Consider the following 24,913-nt stretch of genomic DNA (forward strand, 5'->3'; position numbering starts at 1 on the left):
TCATTGTTCTCCAGCTTGTGACTTGCCCACCCGGCGGGTGTAGGACTTGTTTTTACCGTAACTGTTCCCCTCACACCGCTTCACTGCAGCTCCTGTTTGCCCTCGGATGAGGGGTATCTTCTCCTGGCGGGCTCCAGGATCGCACTGTCAACAGTTGCTCAACAACTAGCTGCAGTTTGGTGCTCTGGCAGGAGATGAGCGCACATCCTTCTACTCCGTCATCTTAATCTCGTGTAAACGTCATTCCACTCAATTCTGAGCTTACTATTTATTTTGATAATTTAGCAATCAGGCTCACTATAAATTATACTATAGTGCACGTTTTGCTCAGTAGCTCAATTGTGTCCAACTTCGACCTCATGGACTGTAGCCTGACAGGCTCATCTGTTCATGAAATTTTCTAGGCAATAATACTGGAGCAGGTTGCCGTTCCCTACTCCAGGGGATCTTCCCAACCCAGGGATCTAACTCACATCTCTTGAGTCTCCTGCAATGTCTGGTGGGTTCTTTACCACTTGAGCCACCTGGGAAGCCCCTTTACTATACACACACACGTGCATGCACACGCACACACACACAGTATACTATTAGTGAAATTAACATCACAATCTTTGTAAATTTTAATAGTAACTACTTATACTTCACTGACCATAATCATCATTTGTAGCATAATAATTCCATGCATGTTTTATATTCCAATTTTAACTGTAAGCTTCTGTAGTTCTTGGGGGAAAAAGAGTTTAATACATGTGTTCTCCAGGGATATTTGTGAGTTAATGAAAGAATAAGAACAATCATAATAAAATTTTTGAGTGAGTATCACTTTAGGCATTATGGTTATACTATATATATACACACACACACACACATATCTATCTATCTATATGTATCTATATAAAATCTACTTCCAACTATATTATGATATGGTGATATCTATAGTACCATCATGCCAATCTTATTTCAAGGGCTTACTAAAGGTTTCCTAAGTACAAAATGGTATTTAAATCCAGATACATCTGTCTGCACATTACATGTTCGTATCTCCCACACTATATAGACACTGGTAAAAACATGAACTTAGAGGAAAGAAAGATTTCAAAGCATTTCCAGTAATAAGAGCAGCCGCTGTTTCTCTCAGAAGTAGAAAGAACAGAAGCATTAATAGTGTAAGATGATGGTTAATGATATTTGCAGAATCTGAAGCCTCGGTGTATGAGAATTCCATCCAGTCTTGCTTCAGTCCAGTAGATGTGTGCTGTGCTAAGTCACTTCAGTCATGTCCGACTCTTTGTGATCCTTTGCACTGTAGTCCACCAGACTCCTCTGCCCATGGGAATCTCCAGGCAGGAATACTGGAATGGGTTGCCGTGTCCTGCTGCAGGGGATCTTCCCGACCCAGGGACTGAAGCCGCCCCTCTCACACCTCCCGCATCGGCAGGCAGTTCTTTAGCGCTAGTGCCACCTGGGAATTATAGTAGATTTCAACTACTAAAAAAAATAACAAACTGCATATATATTCTAGGAATTACTCCTCTGCGGCTTTTAAATTTGTAAGCTGTAAGGAATAATTTTTAGATACGATGGATGCTTCTCAAGAAAGAGGTTATTACTTGACTTATAATAATGCAGGTGCTCAAACTGATTGGAATAAAAAGTACTCCAGTCTGACACTAATAACAAATCCCAATGGTTTGCTTTATGCTGGACAAGATTTGAGTTATTTGTGCTTCCAGTTGTCTATACTGGCCCTATGATCCAGTCATTCCTCTGGACATGTGTTTGGGAGGAGGTGTTTGTTTGGGTTCATTCAAGATTTTGTTCTAGAAAGAACACAATACAAAGAGCCAAGGAAAAGGTCTTGCTTGCTACACTGCATTTCCTTGGTTACTTAGATTCTGCCAACTTGGACAATTTGAGGCCTTACCATAACTCTTCATGTTGTTTGAGCCAACCATTGTTACCACCTCTATTCATCCTTTTTTTAAAAATATTTTATTGAAAAGTGAAAGTGAGTCCCTCAGTCATGTCTGACTGTTTGCAACCCCATGGACTGGGGCTTGCCAGGCTCCTCTCCGTGGGATTCTCCAGGGAAGAATACTGGAGTGGGTTGCGATTTCCTTCTTCAGGGGATCTTCCTGACCCAGGAATTGAACCCGTGTCTCCTGCATTGCAGGCAGATTCTTTACCACCTGAGCCACCAGGGAAACCATTCATTCTTTTTTTAAAAAAATTCTATTGAAGGATAGTTGATTTTATGGGCTTCCTAGGTGGTGCATTCCAGTCCTCTATGATGAAAAGGACATCTTTTTCTTTTTTTGGTGTTAGCTCCAGAAGGTCTTGTACGTCATCATAGAACCATTCAACTTCAGCTTCTTCAGCATGCCCTGGTCAGGGCATAGACTTGGATTACTGTGATATTGAGTGGTTTGCATTGGAAATGAACAAAGATGACTCTGTCGTTTTTGAGATTGCACCCAAGTACTGCATTTCAGATTCTTTTGTTAACTATGATGGCTACTCCATTTCTTCTAAGGGATTCTTTTTCACAGTAGTAGATATAATGGTCATCTGAGTTAAATTCACCCATTTCAGTCCATTTAAATTCACTGATTCCTAAAATGTTGATGTTCACTCTTGCCATCTCTTGTTGGACCACGTCCAATTTACCTTGATTTATAGACCTAACATTCCATGTTCCTACGTAATATTGTTTTCTACAGCATTGGACTTTACTAGGAAGTCAAGTGATACCTGGAGTAACAGGCAAGTCTGGCCTTGGAGTACAGAATGAAGCAGGACAAAGGCTAACAGAGTTTTGTCAAGAGAGCACACTGATCATAGCAAACACCCTTTTCCAACAACACAAGAGACAACTCTAAACATGGACATCACCAGATGGTCAATACCAAAATCAGATTGATTATATTCTTTGCAGCCAAAGATGGAGAAACTCTATACTGTCAGCAAAAACAAGACTGGGAGCTGACTGTGGGTCAGATCATGAACTCCTTATTGCCAAATTCAGACTTAAATTGAAGAAAGTAGGGAAAACCACTAGACCACTCAGGTACAACCTAAATCAAATCCCTTCTGATTATACAGTGAAAGTAACAAATATTCAAGGGATTAGATTTGATACACAGAGTGCCTGAAGAACTATGGATGGATGTTCATGACATTGTACAGGAGGCAGCGATCAAGATCATGCCCAAGAAAAAAATGCAATAATGCAAAATGGTTGTCTGAGGAGGCATTACAAATAGCTGAGAAAAGATGAGAAGCTAAAGGCAAAGGAGAAAAGGGAAGATATACCCATCCGAATACAGAGTTCCAAAGAATAGCAAAGAGAGATAAGAAAAACTTCCTTAGTAATCAATGTAAAGAAATAAAGGAAAACAATAGAATGCAAAATACTAGAGATCTCTTCAAGAAAATTAGAGATACCAAGGGAACATTTCATGCAAACATGGGCTCAATAAAGTAATGATATGGACCTAACAGAAGCAGAAGATATTAAGAAGAGGTGGCAAGAATTCACAAAAGAACTGTACAAAAAAGATCTTCATGACCCAGATAATCACGATGGTATGATCACTCACCTAGAGCCAGACACCCTGCAATGCAAAATCAAATGGGCCTTAGGAAGCAACACTATGAGCAAAGCTAGTGGAGGTGATGAAATTCCAGTTGAGCTATTTCAAATCCTGAAAGATGATGCTGTGAAAATGCTGTACTCAGTATGCCAGCAAATCTGGAAAACTCAGCAGTGCCTACCGGACTGGAAAAGGTCAGTTTTAATCCCAAAGAAAGGCGATGCCAAGGAATGCTCAAAGAAAGTGGAGTTGCTCACTCATGTCTGACTCTTTGTGACCCCATGGACTGTCACCTAGCAGTCTCTTCCATCCATGCAATTTTCCTGGCAAGACTACTGGAGTGGGCTGTCATTTCCTTCTCCAGGAGATCTTCCCAATCCAGGGATTGAACCCAGGTCTCCTGCATTGCAGACAGGTGCTTTACCATCTGAGCCACCAGGGAAGCTTCAAGAATGCCCAAACAACTCCACAATTGCACTTATCTCACATTCTAGCAAAGTAATGCTCAACATTCTCCAAGCCAGGATTCCACAGTATGTGAACTGTGAACTTCCAGATGTTCAAACTGGATTTAGAAAAGACAGAGGAACCAGAGATCAAATTGCCAACATCCATCAGATCATGGAAAAAGCAAGAGAGTTCCAGAAAAACATCTACCTCTGCTTTATTGACTATTCCAAAACCTTTGACTGTGTGGATCAAAAAAAACTGTGGAAAATTCTTAAAAGATGGAAATACCAGACCACCTTACCTGTTTCCTGAGAAACCTCTATGCAGGTCAAGAAGCAACAGTTAGGACTGGACATGGAACAACGGACTGGTTCCAAATTGGGGAAGGAGTACTTCAAGATTGTATATACTGTCACCCTGCTTATTTAACTTATATGCAGAGCACATCATGAGAAATGCTGGACTGGATGAAACACAAGCTGGAATCAAGATTTCTGGGAGAAATATCAATAACCTCAGATATGCAGATGACACCACTGTTATAGCAGAAAGTGAAGAATGACTAAAGAGTCTCTTGATGAAAGTGAAAGAGGAAAGTTAAAAAGTTGGCTTAAAGCTCAACATTCAGAAAACTAAGATCATGGCATCTGGTCCCATCACTTCATGGCAAATAGATGTGGAAAAAATGGAAACAGTGACAGACTTCGTTTTCTTGGGCTCCAAAATCACTGCAGATGGTGACTGTAGCCATGAAATTTAAAGACACTTACTCTTTGGAAGGAAAGTTATGACCAACCTAGACAGCATATTCAAAAGCAGAGACATTACTTTGCCAACAGAGTTCTATCTTGTCAAGGCTCTGGTTTTTCCAGTAGTCATGTATGGATGTGAGAGTTGGACTATAAATTATTATAGTTAAACTCAAGTTTATCCCTACCCCTCGTCTTTCTCCTTTGGTAACCATGAGTTTGTTTTCTATTTCTGTGAGTCTGTCTCTGCTTTGTAAGTAAGTCCATTTGTATAATTTATTTTAGATCCACATATAAGTGATATCATAGGATATTTGTCTTTATCAAACTTACTTTACTTATTCTGATAATACCTAGGTCTACCCACATTGCTATATTCATCCTTTCAGTATTGAGTGAGGTGTTAATTCATTAGTTGTCCTGAGAAAAATTCTCCTGAGAAAAAAAATGTCCCCCCCCCCAAATTGATTCTGACCAGTCAACTAAAAGTAGATCTTTTTTATTGCTCACTCTCATATGAGCACCTGTTCTTTAATAATTTTATATCCTTATTAGTGAGTTCATTTAATTTTTGTCTTCTCCAGTAAACTTAAGCACATGAGCCTAAGAACAAGTTTGCTTTACATGGATATGTACATCCAGAGCCAGGAGTATGGCTAAACTCCTTTGAGAAAAATCAGTAGTTGAATGATGAATAATTCTTATCAACGGTATAAATGTTTCAAGTGAACTAAGGAATGCAATAGTTTCTATAATCCATTTGGCTTAGAGGAAACCCTCTGCTTCCATCCCCTCAGGCTTAGATGTAAAGATGTAACAATTTAGCATTATCTAAGGGAATTAATGCAAGTTACGGTAACACAGTCATGGTCTCCCAGAAACAAGCAGAACTGGATTCCTATAGACGCATTCATCACTTGTTCTCCAGTACTGTGAGAAAGGGACCTGTTTTTGGTCTCGTGGGGACTTTGTCCCCTGGGAGCTCCGTGGCTGTGCAACTCTTTCACTCTTCACGTTCTCTTATGACTCCTTTTGGCCTTATGTTACAGGTAACAGGCCTTATATTATAGATAGCCCCTTACATTGTAGGTAGCAGACCAAGGGCTAGAGCCCCTTGAGCCTTCATTCATTCTACTGATTGTCCATGTCCTTGGCAGTTGTAGGCGTCTATTGCCTTCCATGGTCTTCTCTCAAAATGAGATTTACTGGGAGCCTGCAGTAATGAATAGGGCAGATAGCTGCAAATAATGAGGACTTTGAGTATGATTATGATGAGTGCTCCTTTTCAGGACATTACAGGAGTCTCTCAGTCTTTCCGGAAGGATGTTGTTTGAGGGCTACCTTTCTAATATCTACACTATATAGATGAATATATAGTGACTTAAAGCAAGTAAGTGACTTATCTGAGACCACTGATCAGCAGCTCTTACCATACAATTCATGTTAGCTGCTTTTCTGGCATTAAATTTTTTTTCTCAATATCTCTTTGTTCTGGAGAACTTTTCCCTTTTGATTAAACACTAAAGAACATTGCAGTAAAATGTTTCTTATCTTTTATGAATTTTTGATTTGAAACTCACATGCGAAAGTGCTGAATTTGCCTGTTCATTGTTCAGGGAGCCAGGTAAGCCTCTGATCAAATCTATGATCTGTATGAATTTTCAGGGGCAGTGGTAACTGGGAGAATACAGCAAGACACCTGTTTCCATCTCGATTTATTCACAACTGAATACTGAATGTTTTGAATGTCATTATGTGTCTGTGATTTTTCAAAGGTGACTGTGTCACACACATCAAAGAAATTCTTAAGGAGGATATGTATTTACTTTTGTAAAAAAATAAAATGAACATGAGGGTCTTGAGTAGTCCTTGCTTTGCTATGCATGAGCTTCTACAATTTGAACAAGTTGTTAAAACTTAACCACTTTTTACTTGCTCTTTTGGAGTATCAAAGTATTAGCCACACTGGAGAGTATCAAATTGTGTCTCAATTGAAAATTTATTATAATCTGGAGAGCACATAACATCATTCATTAAAAAGAATAAGAACAGAGAGAAATAAATAAGGGGGACCCAGATTAAGAGAACAATTATAAAAGGAAAGAAAAGGTGTAAACATCACACCGGAAGGAACAATTTACACGAAAGAGAGGACCTGGACTCCAGTTATAATTTTTTTAAATACTTATTTATTTTTATTCACTTGGCTGTGCCAGGTCTCGGTTGCGGCACATCGGATCTTCCTCGCAGAGTGCGAACTGTTGGTTGTGGCCTGTGGAATCTAGCTTCCTGGTCAGGGTTCGAACCCGGGTCCCCTGCCTTGGGAGTATGGAGTCTTAGCTGTTGGGCTACCAGGGAAGTCCCCCAGTTAGCTCAGTTATCATTCTGGAACTTTGCTGGCATTGGGCATCTGGAATGATTGACTAGTAGATATATTGGCTGGTGAAAGTGTTAGTCACTGAGTCATGTCCGACTCTTTGAGACTCCATGGACTGTAGCCTGTCAGGCTCCCCTGTCCATGGGATTCTCCAGGTGTGAATATTGGACTGGGTTGCCGTTCCTGAACTGGAGTGTAAATGAGACCACGGTATGATCCCAGCGGCCTGAAGGGCAAAAGTACAGCTCTCTGCTTGGGAATAAAGAATAAGTTATCCCACAGTGATGATCATTTTGTGTATCTTTCTTGGTCTTCTATACTTCCTGATCAGGGAATATGTTTCTTATTTCATCATAGACCTTACAATTAGCACACAACCTGATATACTATAAACACTTACTTAGTACTGGAAGAGAAATAAATGTGGGAAGGATTACTGAAGAAATTCCAGCCCTTTATGGAGCCTACTAATTGATGTTACACCAAACTTATGTTACTTTTAAATGTAGAAGTAATTTTTTTTTAATTTTTTTCTTTTGAAGAGAATGGAGAGGAATTCAACTGTAAACCTGTATGGATATAGTTCTTGTCACTCAGTTAGGATTTAGAAATATAGTGTATTAGCCAAGTTCCCACTAGCAAGTTGCCTGGATTCCAAAGACCATGCTTTTTATTTCCCCACACTTCTTATGAAGTATGAGTAGGTTGATATAATGAGTAACTTTTTTGTGCCTGGGGCTGTGGTAGAGAATTTGATTATATACACAATATTAGGGGGATATTTCTTAGTGATCGAGAACTCAGGCTTTGATTCAAAATGATGTGTGTTCAAATACCAGCTCTGCAATTTACTAGTTTTAAGGACTTCAGTGTGTAACTCCTTGTGAGTAAGCTTCAGTTTCCCATATACTAAATGGAGATAATATCTCACATAGTGAGGTAATAAATCAATGGGGATATAGCTTGCATGTGGTGCCCTGAAAATAGAAAGTGCTCAGTAGTTTCTAACTATCATAGTTTAATTCATTACTTAGGTCTACTTACACAGGATTGATGATCTATATGGGATAGGAAGCCTAAATTAAGATAAAGAAATTATTAGGACTAACAAAATGACCAATGGTACTTCACAGGTTATAACCAAAAAACAGTGCCTAGTGAGGGTGCACGAGTGCTCAGTCACTCAGTCATGTCCAGCTCTTTGCAAACCCATGGACTGCAGCATGTTAGGCCTCTCTGTCCTTCACTGTCTCCTGGAGTCTGCTCAGACTCATGTCCATTGAGATGATGATGCCATCCAATCATCTCATCCTCTGTTTCCCCCTTCTTCTACCCTCAATCTTTCCCAGTATCAGGGTCTTTTCCAATGAATTGGCTTTTTTCCCCCTTTGTGTTTATCAGCCATGCTGCACTGAATGTGAAATATTAGTTCCCTGACTAAGGATCGAACTTGCCCCCCCCCCTGCATTGAAAGCACAGAGTCTTAACCACTGACCTGCCAGGGAAGTCCTATAACAAATTTCACATTTAACAGATTTTTCCAATGATTTTGCATGTCTCTTTCCATCTCTGAACTTCAGTTTCAATCATTTATGAGGATAGAAGATTGGGTTATAATATCTTCAAAATCCTTAAAAGTAGAGCATTCCATATTTCTACCAATATTTAAAAATTACCTTTTGTTATTATGCATAAGTTAATACAGAAAATTCTGATATAAGGCAATCTTGGGCATCATGCTAGTTCTAAGTTCAGATACTAACCAGCCTTTCTTTTTTCATTGCTATAGGCCATTCACATACTGCACAAATGATCCCCAAGGAGAACAGTACAGTCGTGACTGAGTTCATTCTTGCGGGGATAACTGATGACCCACAACTGCAGATCCCACTCTTTCTAGTGTTCACGCTCATCTACCTCCTCACTCTGGTTGGGAACCTGGGGGTGATCATGCTGATCCTGCTGGACTCTCATCTCCACACTCCCATGTACTTCTTCCTCAGCCCCCTCTCCCTGATGGACTTTGCTTACTCCACAGACGTCACTCCCAAAGTGATGGCTGGATTCCTCACGGGAGATAAGGTCATTTCCTACAAAGCTTGTGCTGCTCAGTTGTATTTTTTTGCTGTCTTTCTGATTGTAGAAACTTTTCTCTTGGCCTCAATGGCCTATGACCATCATGCAGCGGTGTGTAAGCCACTCCATTACACCGACATCATGATACCAAGAGTGTGTGCTTGGATGGTCGTAGGATGCTATGTCTTTGGTTTTCTGGAGGCCTCTGTGCACACTTGGAATGCATTCAGTCTCTCTTTCTGCAGATCCAATGTGATCGATCACTTCTTCTGTGATGCTACTCCTCTCCTGGCTCTCTCATGCTCAGACAGCATCAGAAGTGAGATGGTGTTTTTTATTTTGGCAGGCTTCAATATCACCTTCACTATTATGGTCATCTTGATCTCTTACCTGTTTATCTTTGTCACCATTCTGAGGGTGCACTCATCTGAAGGACATCAGAAGGCCTTTTCCACCAGTGCATCCCACCTCACTTCCGTCTCCATCTTCTATGGGACAGGCGCCTTCATGTACCTACAGCCCGGCTCCTGCCATTCCATGAGCACAGACAAGATGGCGTCTGTGTCCTACGCCATAGGCATCCCCATGCTGAACCCGCTGATCTATAGTCTGAGGAACAAAGAGGTCAAGAGAGCGCTAAAAAGGCTGTGGGGAAAGCAAAATCTTCTCTAAGATACACATTTTAATTATATAGAAACAAATAAGATGGTTTGATATAGTTCAATCAAGCTAGGGAAAGTATTGACTTGCTAGGCCAACAATTATGTAAAATTTTACATACCTTCTCAAGTTATTTTTAAATCTGTGAAGTAAATGTGTGGGCAAAGTGAGATCTCATGAAAAATAACTTTGGAAGAGTCAACCATGAACCTGTAATTTATATTTTTAAGATTTCTTTTGAATTACATTTCATTGTACATTTGTTTCCATGATCATCCACATTCATACGCACATTTATGCTCACATGCCTATTGAAGTACATGCCCACATGCATTTTATTCATGCAAATCTCATGCAACTCATACGATTCATGGGTGGACAGAAAAATGAGTTCAAGAGACAAGCTAGACTTGTCTAGTTTTATAGCATAATTTGAAAAATGCTTTTGGTGTCTGGTACATTCTTAATACATTCTTAAATGTAAACCTATATATTTTTAAATAGAAGTTATCGTTTGCTATGTGATATTAATTTTATTTTTAAAAACTTTTTACCTGAAGATAAACCCATTTCATTTTAATATTTGTACCAAACATCCTCATTCTAGATTTATTACTGAGTGCTTTTGTTTGTTTTATTCTTTTTTCAATGATAATAAGCATCATTACATGAGCATCTTTTTAAAACAATTTTATTTCTTTATGGCCATTGTGTCTTCATTGCTTCATGCTGGCTTTCTGTAGCTGTGGTGAGTGGGGACTACTCTTCCCTTCCATGCGCAGGCTTCTCATTGTGGTGGCTTCTCTTGTTTTGAAGCACAGACTCTGGGAATGCAGGCTTCAGTAGTTGCAGCTCTAGGACTCCAGGATGTAGGCTCAGTAGTTGTGACTCGTGGGCTTAGTTGCTCCCAAGCATGTAAGATCTTCCCAGACCAAGGATGGAACCTGTGTCTCCTGCACTGGCAGGTGGACATTTAACCACTGGACCACCAGGGATGTCACCATATGAGCATCTCTATTTAGCTCTGTATTCATCTTTATTGACTCATTACCCAGAGTAACATCTTCATGTGATAACTTTAATGAAAAAAGAATAGCAGCATATAAGACAAGGGAAACTAAAGAAAACACATTTTAATTTACTGAAATTAAAAAAACAAAAAACAAAAAAAATACCAGCATTTAGTTTTACAGTAAGCCTTGACTCTGTCTTCAGATGCTCAGCCCAGGATACATTTTATGTTCCTTCCTTCCTGTATACAGTCAGGTCTTCAATGGATAGATCAGGCTCAAATTAGAGGTTAAGCTTACTGATACTTACCACACTCTAAGAATAACGTAGCATGACTTTTTTTTTTAATTTTATTATTATTTTTTAATTTATTTATTTTAATTGGAGGCTAATTACTTTACAGTATTGTATTAGTTTTGCCATACATCAACATGCATCTGCACAGGTATACACGTGTTTCCCATCCTGAACTCCCCTCCCACCTCCTTCCCCGTACCATCCCTCTGGGTCATCCCAGTGCACCAGCCCCAAGCATCCTGTATCTTGCATTGAACCTGGACTGGCGATTCGTTTCATATATGATATTATACATGTTTCAATGCCATTCTCCCAAATCATCCCCCCTCCCTCTCCCACAGAGTCCAAAAGACTGTTCTATACATCTGTGTCTCTTTTGCTGTCTCACATACAGGGTTATCATTACCATCTTTCTAAATTCCATATATATGCATTAGTATACTGTATTGGTGTTTTTCTTTCTGGCTCACTTCACTCTATATAATGGGCTCCAGTTTCATCCACTTCATTAGAACTGATTCAAATGTATTCTTTTAATGGCTGAGTAATACTCGTGTAGCATGACTTTTAAATTTGGGTATATTAGAATACTAAGACTAATTCAGAGATCTGATAACTATAAAGATATATCTTACAAAGAAAACAGTATCAAATTAATTGAGTCTAAAAAAGATTTCTTTGAATTATCAATTCACTATATACTGGTTTTTATGTGAATATTTATTTCCAGGTCAAATGATTTAGAACACATGTATAATAGAAAACATATGAAAATGTATGTTTATTTCAAACCATGGACTTATATATGGGAAGCATGTAGTACATCATTTTTTCATGTGCTGTCTAAAATCTGGCGTCGAGGGCTCCTGTGGTTTGACTTGAAGGGCCAGCACGTCCCAGTATGAAACAGCATAGATAATTAAGTATGTATCCCTCAGAACCAAGTGAAAAATGTAGCAACAGATTATCTCTCCTGATAGGGAGGGGATATCTCCTTTTTAAGGAAAAGGAACTGACTTCTTCATTTTGTATTAGTTTTCCTTGTAAAATGCAAAAACCTCCTTGGAGATATTAAGCGTGAAGAATCGTTTTTGCTACACAATTTGCAGTTCCCAGTGGAAAAACCAAAATGTCGAGCCCTTTGTTAAAGACGTGTGATAATTTTAAGTTGGCAAGAGCAGAGTGCTAAACCCACAGCAGAACCTTCTAAGCACAAGGTCTGAGTGACGCACAGGATTTACGCTCATGAAGCCAGCCCTGAAGAGTGCTCCTCATCTTAGATAAAATCTTTAAAAAATTCCCAAACTATTAATGTTTAAAATTAAGTTATTCTCCACATTTTATGTCATCATGAAAATGCAAATTAAAGCAACAATGGAGAATACTGCACATCTTTTAGAATGGCCAATGTCCAGAACACAGAAACACCAAGTGCTACTAAGGATATGGAGCAACAGGAACTCTCATTCATTTCCAGAGGGCAGACTAGTGCAGCCTCTTTGGTAGACAGTTTGTCAGTTTCTTACAAAAAGAAACACACTCTTACTATATAATCCAGCACTTGTTCTACTTGGTATTTACCCAGAGGAATTGAAAACTTATGCCCAGGCAAAAGCTAGTTCAAGGATATTTATAGCATCTTCATTCATTACTGCCAAAATTTGGATGCATATATGTCCTTCAATAAACGAATGGACTAATAAGCTGTGTAATCCAAACAATAGAATGCTGTTCAATGTTAGAAAGAAATGACCTATCAGGTCATGAAAAGACATGGAGGAGACAAATTCATGTTTCTAAATGAATGATACCAGTCTGAAAAGACTATCAACTATGTGATTTTGTTATATGACATCCTGGAAAAGGTAAAGCACTGGAGATGGTAAAACAGATAAGTGCTTTTTAGGAGTTAGGGCTTTGGAAAGGATAAGCAGATGGACTATAAAGGATTTTTAGTGCAGTAAAATTATTCAGTATAGTATAATAGTGATGGATATCATTAGTCAAAGCTATGGTTTTTCTAGTAGTCATGTATGGATGTGAGAGTTGGACTGTGAAGAAGGCTGAGCACCGAAGAATTGATGCTTTTGAACTGTGGTGTTGGAGAAGACTCTTTTGAGAGTCCCTTGGACTGCAAGGAGATCCAATCAGTCCACCCTACTGGAAATCAGTCCTGAATATTCTTTGGAAGGACTGATGCTGAAACTGAAACTCCAATACTTTGGCTGCCTGATGTGAAGAACTGACTCATTGGAAAATACCCTGATGCTGGGAAAGATTGAAGGTGGGAGGAGAAGGGGACAACAGAGGATGAGATGGTTGGATGGCATCACCGACTCGATGGACATGAGTTAGAGCAAGCTCTGGGAGTTGGTGATGGGCAGGGAAGCCTGGTGTGCTGCAGTCCATGGGGTTGCAAAGAGTCGGACATGACTGAGTGACTGAACTGAACTGAATTGAATATCATTATATATTTGTCCAAATCCATAGAACAGACAGCACTAAGAGTGAGCCCTGATGTAAACTATCAACTTTATGTAGTTAGGATGTGTTGATGTATGTTTCTCCTTGGAAAAGTTTCTCACTACTTGTTTGTTTTCTGTATATTTCAGGCTCCCTTACAATCATATTGATAAAATTCTAATGGACACTAACTTTTTGGATTGTGGCAGAGAACAAATACATGTTTGTTTTGAAAATTTTCCTTCTACACACAAAGAAATTTCCTTGCAAAATGATAGGAGTATATGGTGATTATCTACAATGCATTTTTATCACACTCTCTCCTTCCATCTGCAGAAACCTTTGGAGTCACTTGTGGAAGATGTCAGTATTAATAAGAGTAAGAATGAGAAGGCCTGGTCTCTCTACTACTTAGAAATGAATTTTTTGAAAACTGCTCAACCCATATATGATTGTAAGAAAAGCAAGAAATAAAATTTCATCAGAAGGTGTGCAATATGCGTAAAAGGGAAGTAAGATTAGTGTTGGGTGAATAAAGTTAAGTTGGAATGCTTGTGATTTGATACATTTTACTTCTAGTTGTATTATGGCTTCCAAATTCAAAGGGCACAATAGACACAGAAGGATATTTGCTTCCAAAGGGAAAAGAAAAAAAAAACCCACAGGACCGATGGAAGTAATGAAGCCTTGTCTGAAGCCTTTGTGACTGGTTCAGTGTCCCAGCCTGTGTGTTACTTCCTGCTCTGATGTCCACATCAGCTGCTTCCAAGAATGTCAATAGCATCTTTTTCTTTATTTTTGAGGACAGATGGGTTGATTGGAGAAGAAATAGCAACTCATACATCCATGACTTTTCTTAGGAAGTTCCCTAAATATTTAGTTCCCACAGGCAAGGTTTTAATTAAAATATTCAGTACATGAGGAATGGAGCTGTGGAGAGATCCCAGGAGGGCTTGTTCCTGAGAGCTTCATGTCAGAGTAGTGCCCTTCAAGACATCTGTCATCAGACACTTAGATCCAAATCTAGTTTTATCCAATCTCACTATAGTGAGAAGAACCTGGTGTCCAGGGCAACCTTGCTCACTTAATTTTATTACAAGGGGGTGTGAGTGCTGGAGGTCTTTTTCTTCACAGTGACATTGTTGTGATTCCTCAGTAAACATGACCTTGGATAGCATTTTCTGATAACAAGAGGAATCTTTTATATAGACTAAGTAATATGCTAAGCATTTCACATCTTTTGTTTTATTTCATCCTCAAAGCACTCTGTAAAACATCAAGGGTGGTTCTTAGTAATTTTGTTAAAAAGTTTTAGAAAGAGAGGCTAAGTGACGTAAAAGAATTCATTTTATTCCCATCTGAAACGAGAAATCTAGAATTCTGAGGTTTGACATGTAGCACCAAGGAATCTAATTATGGTCAAAAAGGTGTAATAAAACGGATGAGATAATTCAGAAGATACAAACTTACAGTTATACAATGAGTGTCATGGAGGTAAAATCTACAGCATGGTGACTATGGTCAGTAATCTTGTATTCTATATTTGAAGGTCGCTGACATTGTACAGCAGACAGGGATCAAGACATCCCCATGGAAAAGAAATGCAAAAAAGCAAAATGGCTGTCTGGGGAAGCCTTACAAATAGCTGTGAAAAGAAGAGAAGTGAAAAGCAAAGGAGAAAAGGCAAGATATAAGCATCTGAATACAGAGTTCCAAAGAATAGCAAGAAGAGATAAGAAAGCCTTCCTCAGAGATCAATGCAAAGAAATAGAGGAAAACAACAGAATGGGAAAGACTAGAGATCTCTTCAAGAAAATTAGAGATACCAAGGGAACAGTTCATGCAAAGATGTGTTCGATAAAGGACAGAAATGGTATGGGACCTAACAGAAGCAGAAGATATTAAGAAGAGGTGGCAAGAATACACAGAAGAACTGTACAAAAAAGTTCTTTACGACCCAGATAATCACGATGGTGTGACCACTTATCTAGAGCCAGACATCCTGGAATGTGAAGTCAAGCGGGCCTTAGAAAGCATCACTACGAACAAAGCTAGTGGAGCTGATGGAATTCCAGTTGAGCTATTCCAAATCTTGAAAAAGGATACTGTGAAAGTGCTGCACTCAATATGCCAGCAAATTTGGAAAACTCAGCAGTGGCCACAGGACTGGAAAAGGTCAGTTTTCATTCCAATCCCAAAGAAAGGCAATGCCAAAGAATGCTCAAACTACCACACAATTGCACTCATCTCACACACTAGTAAAATAATGCTCAAAATTCTCGAAGCCAGGCTTCAGTAATACGTGAATTGTGAACTTCCTGATGTTCAAGCTGGTTTTAGAAAAGGCAGAGGAACCAGAGATGAAATTGTCAACATCCACTGGATCATGGAAAAAGCAAGAGAGTTCCAGAAAAACATCTATTTCTGCTTTATACACTATGCCAAAGCCTTTGACTGTGTGGATCACAATAAACTGTGGAAAATTCTGAAACAGATGGGAATACCAGACCACCTGACCTGCCTCTTGAGAAATCTGTATGCAGGTCAGGAAGCAACAGTTAGAACAGGACATGGAAAAACACACTGGTTCCAAATAGGAAAAGGAGTACATCAAGGCTGTTTATTTAACTTATATGCAGAGTACATCATGAGAAACGCTGGACTGGAAGAAACACAACTGGAATCAAGATTGCCAGGAGAAATATCAATCACCTCAGATATGCAGATGACACCACCCTTATGGCAGAAAGTGAAGAGGAACTAAAAAGCCTCTTGATGAAGGTGAAAGAGGAGACTGAAAAAGTTGGCTTAAAGCTCAACATTCAGAAAACAAAGATCATGGCATCGGGTCCCATCACTGCATGGGAAATAGATGGGGAAACAGTAGAAACAGTGTCAGACTTTATTTTTCTGGGCTCCAAAATCACTACAGATGGTGACTGCAGCCATGAAATTAAAAGGCGCTTACTCCTTGGAAGGAAAGTTATGACCAACCTAGATAGCATATTCAAAAGCAGAGACATTACTTTGCCAACAAAGGTTCGTCTAGTCAAGGCTATGGTTTTTCCTGTGGTCATGTATGGATGTGAGAGTTGGACTCTGAAGAAGGCTGAGCACGGAAGAATTGATGTTTTTGAACTGTGGTGTTGGAGAAGACTCTTGAGAGTCCCTTGGGCTGCAAGGAGATCCAACCAGTCCATTCTGAAGGAGATCAGCCCTGGGATTTCTTTGGAAGGAATGATGCTATAGCTGAAACTCCAGTACTTTGGCCACCTCATGCGAAGGGTTGACTCATTGGAAAAGACTCTGATGCTGGGAGGGATTGGGGGCAGGAGGAGAAGGGGACGAAAGAGGATGAGACGGCTGGATGGCATCACTGACTCTATGGACGTGAGTCTGAGTGAACTCCGGAAGTTGGTGGACAAGGGAGGCCTGGTGTGCTGCGATTCGTGGGGTCGCAAAGAGTCGGACACGACTGAGCGACTGAACTGAACTGAAGAGAGTGGCATGGCAAATAGATGGGGAAACAGTGGGAACAGTCACAGACTTTACTTTTCGGAGCTCCAAAATCACTGCAGATGGTGGCTGCAACCATGAAATTAAAAGAGGCTTGCTCCTTGGAAGAAAAGTTATGACCAACCTCGACAGCATAATAAAAGGCAGAGATATTACTTTGCCAATAAAGGTCCGTGTAGTCAAAGCTATGATTTTTCCAGTAGTCATGTATGGATGTAAGAGTTGGAGTATAAAGAAAGCTGAGCACTGAAGGAGTGATGCTTTTGAACTGTGGTGTTGGAGAAGACTCTTGAGAGTCCCTTGGACTGCAAGGAGATCCAATCAGTCCATCATAAAGGAGCTCAGTCCTGGGTGTTCATTGGAAGGACTGATGCTAAAGCTGAAGCTCCAATACTTTGGCCACCTGATGTGAAGAGCTGAATCATTAGAAAAGACCCTGATCTGGGAAAGACTGAAGGCAGGAGAAGGGGATGACAGAGGATGAGATGGTTGGATGGCATCACTGACTCACTAGACATGAGCTTTAGCAAGTTCAGGGAGATGGTGAAGCACTGGGAAGCCTGGCATGCTGCAGTTCATGGGGTCACAAAGAGTTGGACATGACTGAGCATCAGAACAACAAAAAATCATCAATCCCAGTGGTTATTGCTTTATGCAGGACAAGATCTGAGCTGTCCTTACTAGTTGTCCTTACTGATTCTATGATCTATACCAGTCTTTCTTCCTGATAATCTCAGTGTTTGGGATGAGCATTTTGTTTGCTTGGATTTGTTTAAAGATTTTTTTTTTCCTGGAAAGAATGCTAAATTGCCAAAGAAATCTTGCTTACTATCCTATAGTTACTTGGCTTCTTTAGATTCTGCCAACTTCTTTGACAACTTGAAGCCTTACCATAGCTTTTCACCTTTTTAGGGTAGTCTTTCTCATGTTACATCTATTCATCCCTTCTGTATTGACTGAAGAGTTAATTCTCCTGAGAAAAGCATTCCGACCAGTCAGTTCAAAGTAGAGTTTTACTATTCACTCTCACGTGGACATCTTGTTCTATTCATAATTAAATCCTTATTTGTGTGTTTGCTTCATGCTTGTCTTCTCCGGTAAACTTCTGCAGGTGAGATTAAGAACCATGTTTGTTTTGTGTTGAGTATGAACAGCCAGGGCCAAGACCGACTGAACTCATTTGGGACCAATAAACAGTTGAATGAATAAATAATCCTTATCAGTGATGCAAATATTCAAGCGACTTAAGGGATGCAATAATTTCTATGATCTATTTGACTTAATGACATATTTCTATCCCTGTTACCCATGTTTAAGTCAATATGGGTTCCTAGAGGCAATGATGTAACTTGATTTTAGCATGATCAAAGAGAATTAGGACAAATTACATTAACATACTCATGGTCTCATGGGTTCCTGGAGGTAATGATGTAACTCAATTTTAGCATGATCAAAGAGATAATGAAGTTATATTAATATACTCTCTATCAATGGTCTCTACCAATAAGCACAGCTGGATCCCTATTGATATATTCGTCACTTATTCTCCAATAGTGAGGTTAGGACTTGTCATTGCTCTCATGGGGGCTTTCCCCCTGGGAGTTCCATGGGTGCATAACTCTCTCTCTCTCCAAGTTCTCATATGACTCCATTAGACCTTATATTATAGGTAGCAGACCAAGTGCTGGAGTCCCTTGACCAACATCCAACTCACTGAGATTGTCAATAGTTGTCTAATAGCTATAATGGCCTTTCTCCAAACTGAGATATACTGACAGCCTGCAGTAATGACAAGGGCAAATACCTGCAAATAATGACTTTGACTATGATTATAGTGATGCCCCCTTTCAGGACCCTCCAGGAATTCTCTTATTTTCTCATGACAGAAGTAGTCTTTCACGGAAGCTGCTGTTGCGGGCTACCTTTCTAGTATCTGCATTTTATGATCATATAGAATCTCAAAGCAACTAAGTGACTTATCTGAGAAGAGAGATCAACAGGTGTTACCACATAATTCATATTAGCTACTTCTTATGGAATTACATATTTTTCTCAATATCACCTTGATCCAGAGGACTTTTTCCCTTTTGATCAAAGATTAAGAAGAACATCTCAGTAGAATATCTCCTTTGTTCCATGGGCTGAATTTATGATTTGAGACTCACATGTGAATGTACTGCTTTTGCCTGTTGTATTTTTCAGGGAGCAGGTAAGCCTCTGCTCAGTCTACAGTCTGTATAAATTTGCAGGGTCAGATTTTTCTAGGAAAATACATCAATGCACCTGTCTCCCTTTGATTTATGTTTAAGTCAATATTGAACTTTTTGAAAATGTTATTATGTGTCTGTCACTTTTAACAAGATAATATGGTGCATGCATCATGGACTTTTTAAGGAGAATATGTATTTATCTAATAATGAAATGAAAGGAACAAGAGGCTCTTGGGTTCCTGCTCTGCCATGTGGGTCTTTGTATCACTGGGCCAAGTTGTCAGACTATCTCAATTTCAGTTTTCCCTTTTAGAATATGGAAATATTAGCTATTTCATCTAATCCCAAGGTATTCCAGGTGGCTCCGTGGTTACAACAAACAAACAGACACAAAACAAAACACCGGCAATGCAGGAGACGGACTTGATCCTGGCTCAGGAAGACCCCCTGGAGGAGGGCATGGCAACCCACCCAGTGTTCTTGCCTGGAGAATCCATGGACAGAGGAGCCTGGCGGGCCGCAGTCCACGGGTCTCAAAGAGTCAGACACGACTGAGTGACTGAACAACAACAGTGAGGGATATAGTTATTCTTTATTTCCATGAAGAGAGCATTATTTTTTCCCTAATTTTGTTTGTTGTTCAGTCATTAAGTTGTACATTTGTCCCTAATAACTAATCATTATTCTGGGTGCCTAATGCCAGTAAAATTTCAGAGTGATGGCTGGAGTCCAGGTTTCCTTATTCCCATAAACTGTCCTTTCTAGTGTGATATTTATACCTCTTATTTCCATGTACTTCTATAATTGCTGTATAAGCCTGAGTCTTCCTCATTCCTCTCTCTCTGTTTCTTCTCTTTTTAAATGTTGTCATGTTTTCTCCAGATTACATTGAATTTTCAAATTGAAATCAAATTTCATACTCTTAGAAGCTCACAGGAAGCTTAAGCTAAGATAAAACAAATTATTATGAGTAACAAATGAGTTATGAGTCATTAATGGTGCTCCATAGGTTATAACAAAAAGGCGGCATCTATAGAGGAGAAGTTGCTTAAGACTCTGTGTAAGTTTTAAAACTCGTGTTATTCTTTGAAGAATAAATTTGCATTTTATCAAGGACATAGAGCATCTTGTCAGGAAGAGTGCACTTTTTAAGTATCTCCTGGATACCATTTATTTTAAGTGGCACAATCCATTAAAAAACTTCAAAGAAATGAGGTAAAAAAAACCCGCCAATAATTTGAAGACTTTTTATAATTCTTATTCTCACCATTAGATTAATTTTATTGCAACAATGTACCTGAAACTAGCTTTTTTGCACCCCCCCACCCCATAGGAAAATGCTGGTTTAAGAATCACTCCTCCACTTTGTTGAGAAGAAAGAGGGTTACAAAATAAAATAAAATGAGATTCAGTATATCTCCCTCCCCAGATATAGGGACATCTAAGAAGAGTATTGATTGGAGAAGGCAATGGCACCCACCTCCAGTACTCTTGCCTGGAAACTCCCATGGACAGAGGAGCCTGGTAGGCTGCAGTCCATGAGGTCCCTAGGAGTCAGACCCGACTGTGCGACTTCATTCTCACATTTTACTTTCATGCATTGGAGAAGGAAATGGCAACCCACTCCAGTGTTCTTGCCTGGAGAATCCCAGGGACGGGGGAGCCTGGTGGGCTGATGTCTATGGGGTTGCACAGAGTTGGACACGAGTCAAGTGACTTAGCAGCAATAAGAGTGTCGATTAAGGTAAGTAAGAACAAAGCAGATGTCTTCTCTGGATAATAAGGCCTCCCAGTCTCCTTACCACTGAAAGCTTGTTGTTGAGATGTGAAAGATGTAGGAATTCTTGTCCTCTGGAGGAGATGAATGCAATCTGGGCTCAGTGATGAGGTTTGATCACTCAGAGCTTTTGTGTAATCAAGTTTTATTAAAGTACAAAAGAGATAGAGAAAGTTTCTGACATAGACATCAGAAGGGGGCAGAAAGAGTGCCCTCTGCTAGTCGTTAGTCAGATGTTTTATGTCTGTTACAAAGCTGAGAAATCTCAGGAAAGCCCTCAATCCCTGTTAAATACTGTCCACAGCTCTTTATATCTCTCTTCTTAAGCCCAGCAGACCCTCCTTCCCAACTCCGTAAATCATTCTCTTCCTTCTGGAATCTAGAGTCAGTCATCAGCATAACCTAATATACAGTAACTTTGCCTCCTTCTCCTAATATAACCTTAACTTTACATTAACTACTTGTCCAGCTGAAATATGTGTTCTGAGATAAGGCTTCCCTAGCAGCAATCTCAGTGGTGAAAATTTTCTTACCCACTTTCCTCTTAACGCTGTATTGTTCCATGATTTTGAATTTGTAATATTTTCATACTTTGACTTTTTTTTTTTCTCCAAGCTTTTTCCTTAAGTGATCTTACTTAGTTTTGTGAATTCAATATGATATGAGAGGGTTAAATCAATACCAAATGGCCAACATAGTTGGAATTAAAATCTGATGCAACTAGCTTAATTATTTATGCAGCCCTTCTAAGCTAGATGGCCAGAAGGAATCTGAAATTCACAAAGCCTAACCTGCAATTGTCTTTCATGTTCTTTCTCAAACATCTGCTTCTTCTACACCATTTCCTATAGGACTATACAAAAAATGGAATCATTATTGTTCTTTCTCTGATGCCTACATTCAATGTATCAGGAAATCCAGCAAGCTCTACGTTTGAAATGCACTCAGAATTGGGGGATTTCTCACTGAGAGCCTGCTCCAAGCCATCATTAACTGTTGCGTAGATTAATAAGATGAATACAAAGAATAATGAAATGGGTGAAAGCATAGTAATCCAGACTTCATTCTCACATGCAATCTTTCCTTGTGACACCTACATTTTGTGTCCCTAGATACATTTTGTCACTATCTTCTAAGAATATTTACATTGATTGAATCCTGTTAAGCGCCAGGCGATATTGTAATATCCACTTGACACATTAAGAAATTGAGGCTCATACACTCTAGTTAATACTCAAGATGACTCAGAAAATAATCAAATCTTACTTGGCATAGCTGGACTGTGCACAACTTGAATAAAAGAGGACTATCGTTTGAAAAATTGCAGAAAGTATGGATGAATATGAGACTGAAAGGATTTGGGGAAAGAAGCAAATGAATGAGTGAGCATATAGAATGCTCAATTTCACAGTTATCTGGAATTCTTCAATAGCAACATATGCTCTGTAATCAATACATAGACCATTACCTCTGTCCTAGTTGTAATGTGTGAAACCCTACAATGCCAGTTTGCATTATCACTTCAGCTTGATAATGAGTTCAAGAGAAAACTGATGGCCAACTGATATTGAGTAACACCCAGAGTCAGTTATCTAGTGCAAAGTGCAGCTAGAATTGCATCCAAGTGTCCCTAGCCTGGAGTCACACCTTAAACAATTACTCTCTGATGTCTGAATTTCTATAGTATCCCACTGCCTGGGAATTGCACATTCTATGTATCCTATTATCCTCTGAGACTACTAAAACCTAGAAAATGATATATTGAAATTTGTGTCTCTAGAATATAACATTGTTCTTGATATAACGGTCTTCCCTGTAGCAGAAAGGGTAAAGAATCTGCCTGCTACACAGGACACCTGGGTTCGATCCCTGGATTAGGAAGATCCTCTGCAGAAGGGAATGGTGATTCACTCCAGTCTTCTTGCCTGAAGAATCCTGTGGACAGAGGAGCCTGGCAGGCTACAGTCCATGGGGTAGTAAAGAGTCGAACATGACTGAGCAACTAACACTAAACTTGAAACAATAGTGATTGCAGTGAAATGAATTAAATTATAGTAACCTATTTTATTGCATGAATTTCTTTGTTTTTGAAAATATGAATTGGGAGGCTAAAAAAATCTCATTTAACATTTATTTTTATTTTTTGGCCACACTGAATGGCATGTTGTATTTTAGTTCTCTGACCAGGGATCAAACCTGTGCCCTTGCTTTGGGAGCATGGAGTCTTAACCACTGAATCTCCAGTTAAGTCCACTAACAAATCTCATTCTAAGAAATCTCTGCAATCATCGTGTAGATGTCTGTTTACAATTCTGAACTTAAGATTCAATCATTTATAAGGATAGATGATTGGGTTATATTATCTTAAAAATTCTTCAAGCTAGAACATTCTGTGTTTCTACCATTATTTAAAAATTAACTTTTGTTGTTATGTCCATGTTAAATTGAGCAAATTCTGCTATAAGGTATTCCTTATATAGTTATACAGTTATACAATTACAACCCAGATCCTCTTGTCTCATTGATACAGTGCATCTTCATAATGCATAAATAACCCCCATGGAGAATAGTACAGTCGTGACTGAGTTCATTCTTGCCGGGATAACTGATGACCCACAACTGCAGATCCCACTCTTTCTAGTGTTCACGCTCATCTACCTCCTCACTCTGATTGGGAACCTGGGGGTGATCACGCTGATCCTGCTGGACTCTCGTCTCCACACTCCCATGTACGTTTTCCTCAGCCACCTCTCCCTGATGGACTTTGGTTACTCCACAGACGTCACTCCCAAAGTGATGGCAGGATTCCTCACGGGAGACAAGGTCATTTCCTACAAAGCTTGTGCCACTCAGTTTTTCTTTTTTGCTGTCTTTCTCGCTGTGGAAACTTTCCTCTTGGCTTTAATGGCCTATGACCGTCATGCAGCGGTGTACAAGCCACTCCATTACACCAACATCATGACACCAAGAGTGTGTGCCTGGATGGTCGTAGCGGTCTACGTCCTCGGTTTTCTAGTGGCCTCTGTGAACACTTGGAATGCGTTCAGTCTCTCTTTCTGCAGATCCAACGTGATTGATCACTTTTTCTGTGATGCTACTCCTGTCCTGGCTCTCTCATGCTCAGATAACAACAGAAGCGAGATAGTGTTTTTTGTTTTGGTGAGCTTCAATATCACCTTTACTCTCCTGATCATCTTGATCTCTTACCTGTTTATCTTTGTCACCATTCTGAGGGTGCGCTCATCTGAAGGACATCAGAAGGCCTTTTCCACCTGTGCGTCCCACCTCACTTCCGTCTCCATCTTCTATGGGACAGGCGCCTTCATGTACCTACAGCCCGGCTCCCGCCATTCCATGAGCACAGACAAGATGGCATCTGTGTTCTACGCCATAATTGTCCCCATGCTGAATCCGCTGATCTATAGTCTGAGGAACAAAGAGGTCAAGAGCGCCTTAAAACAGGCTGTGCGGAAAGCAACGTCTTCTATAAGATTCATATCTTAATTATATAGAAACAACAGTAGTGTGGTTCATATACTTGCTAGGGAAAATACTGACTTGCTAGGTCAATAATTATCTAAATTTTTACGTCCTTTCTCAAGTTCTTTTTGAGTCTAGTAAGCAAACATGTGGACAAAATGAGTTCTCAGGAATAATAACTTTAAGAGAATCAACCATGAACCTATAATTTATATTTGAAATTTTCTTTTAAACAATTTTTACTACATACTTGT

The 24,913-nt window shown here is 39.5% G+C and overlaps 1 protein-coding gene and 1 pseudogene across 1 annotated transcript; both read left to right on the forward strand.

Annotated features, from left to right (window-relative positions):
* Positions 1–8,978: 8,978 nt before the first annotated feature.
* LOC102407854 lies at positions 8,979–9,931 on the forward strand (annotated as a pseudogene).
* Positions 9,932–23,622: 13,691 nt separating this feature from the next.
* Positions 23,623–24,683, forward strand: LOC102408181 (olfactory receptor 5B12-like). The gene has a single exon (XM_006056644.3). The coding sequence runs from the start codon at positions 23,739–23,741 to the stop codon at positions 24,681–24,683; it is 945 nt and encodes a 314-aa protein (XP_006056706.3). The 5' UTR covers positions 23,623–23,738.
* Positions 24,684–24,913: the final 230 nt, after the last annotated feature.

Source organism: Bubalus bubalis, chromosome 16 (assembly GCF_019923935.1).
Source record: "Bubalus bubalis isolate 160015118507 breed Murrah chromosome 16, NDDB_SH_1, whole genome shotgun sequence".
Lineage (NCBI taxonomy): Eukaryota > Metazoa > Chordata > Mammalia > Artiodactyla > Bovidae > Bubalus > Bubalus bubalis.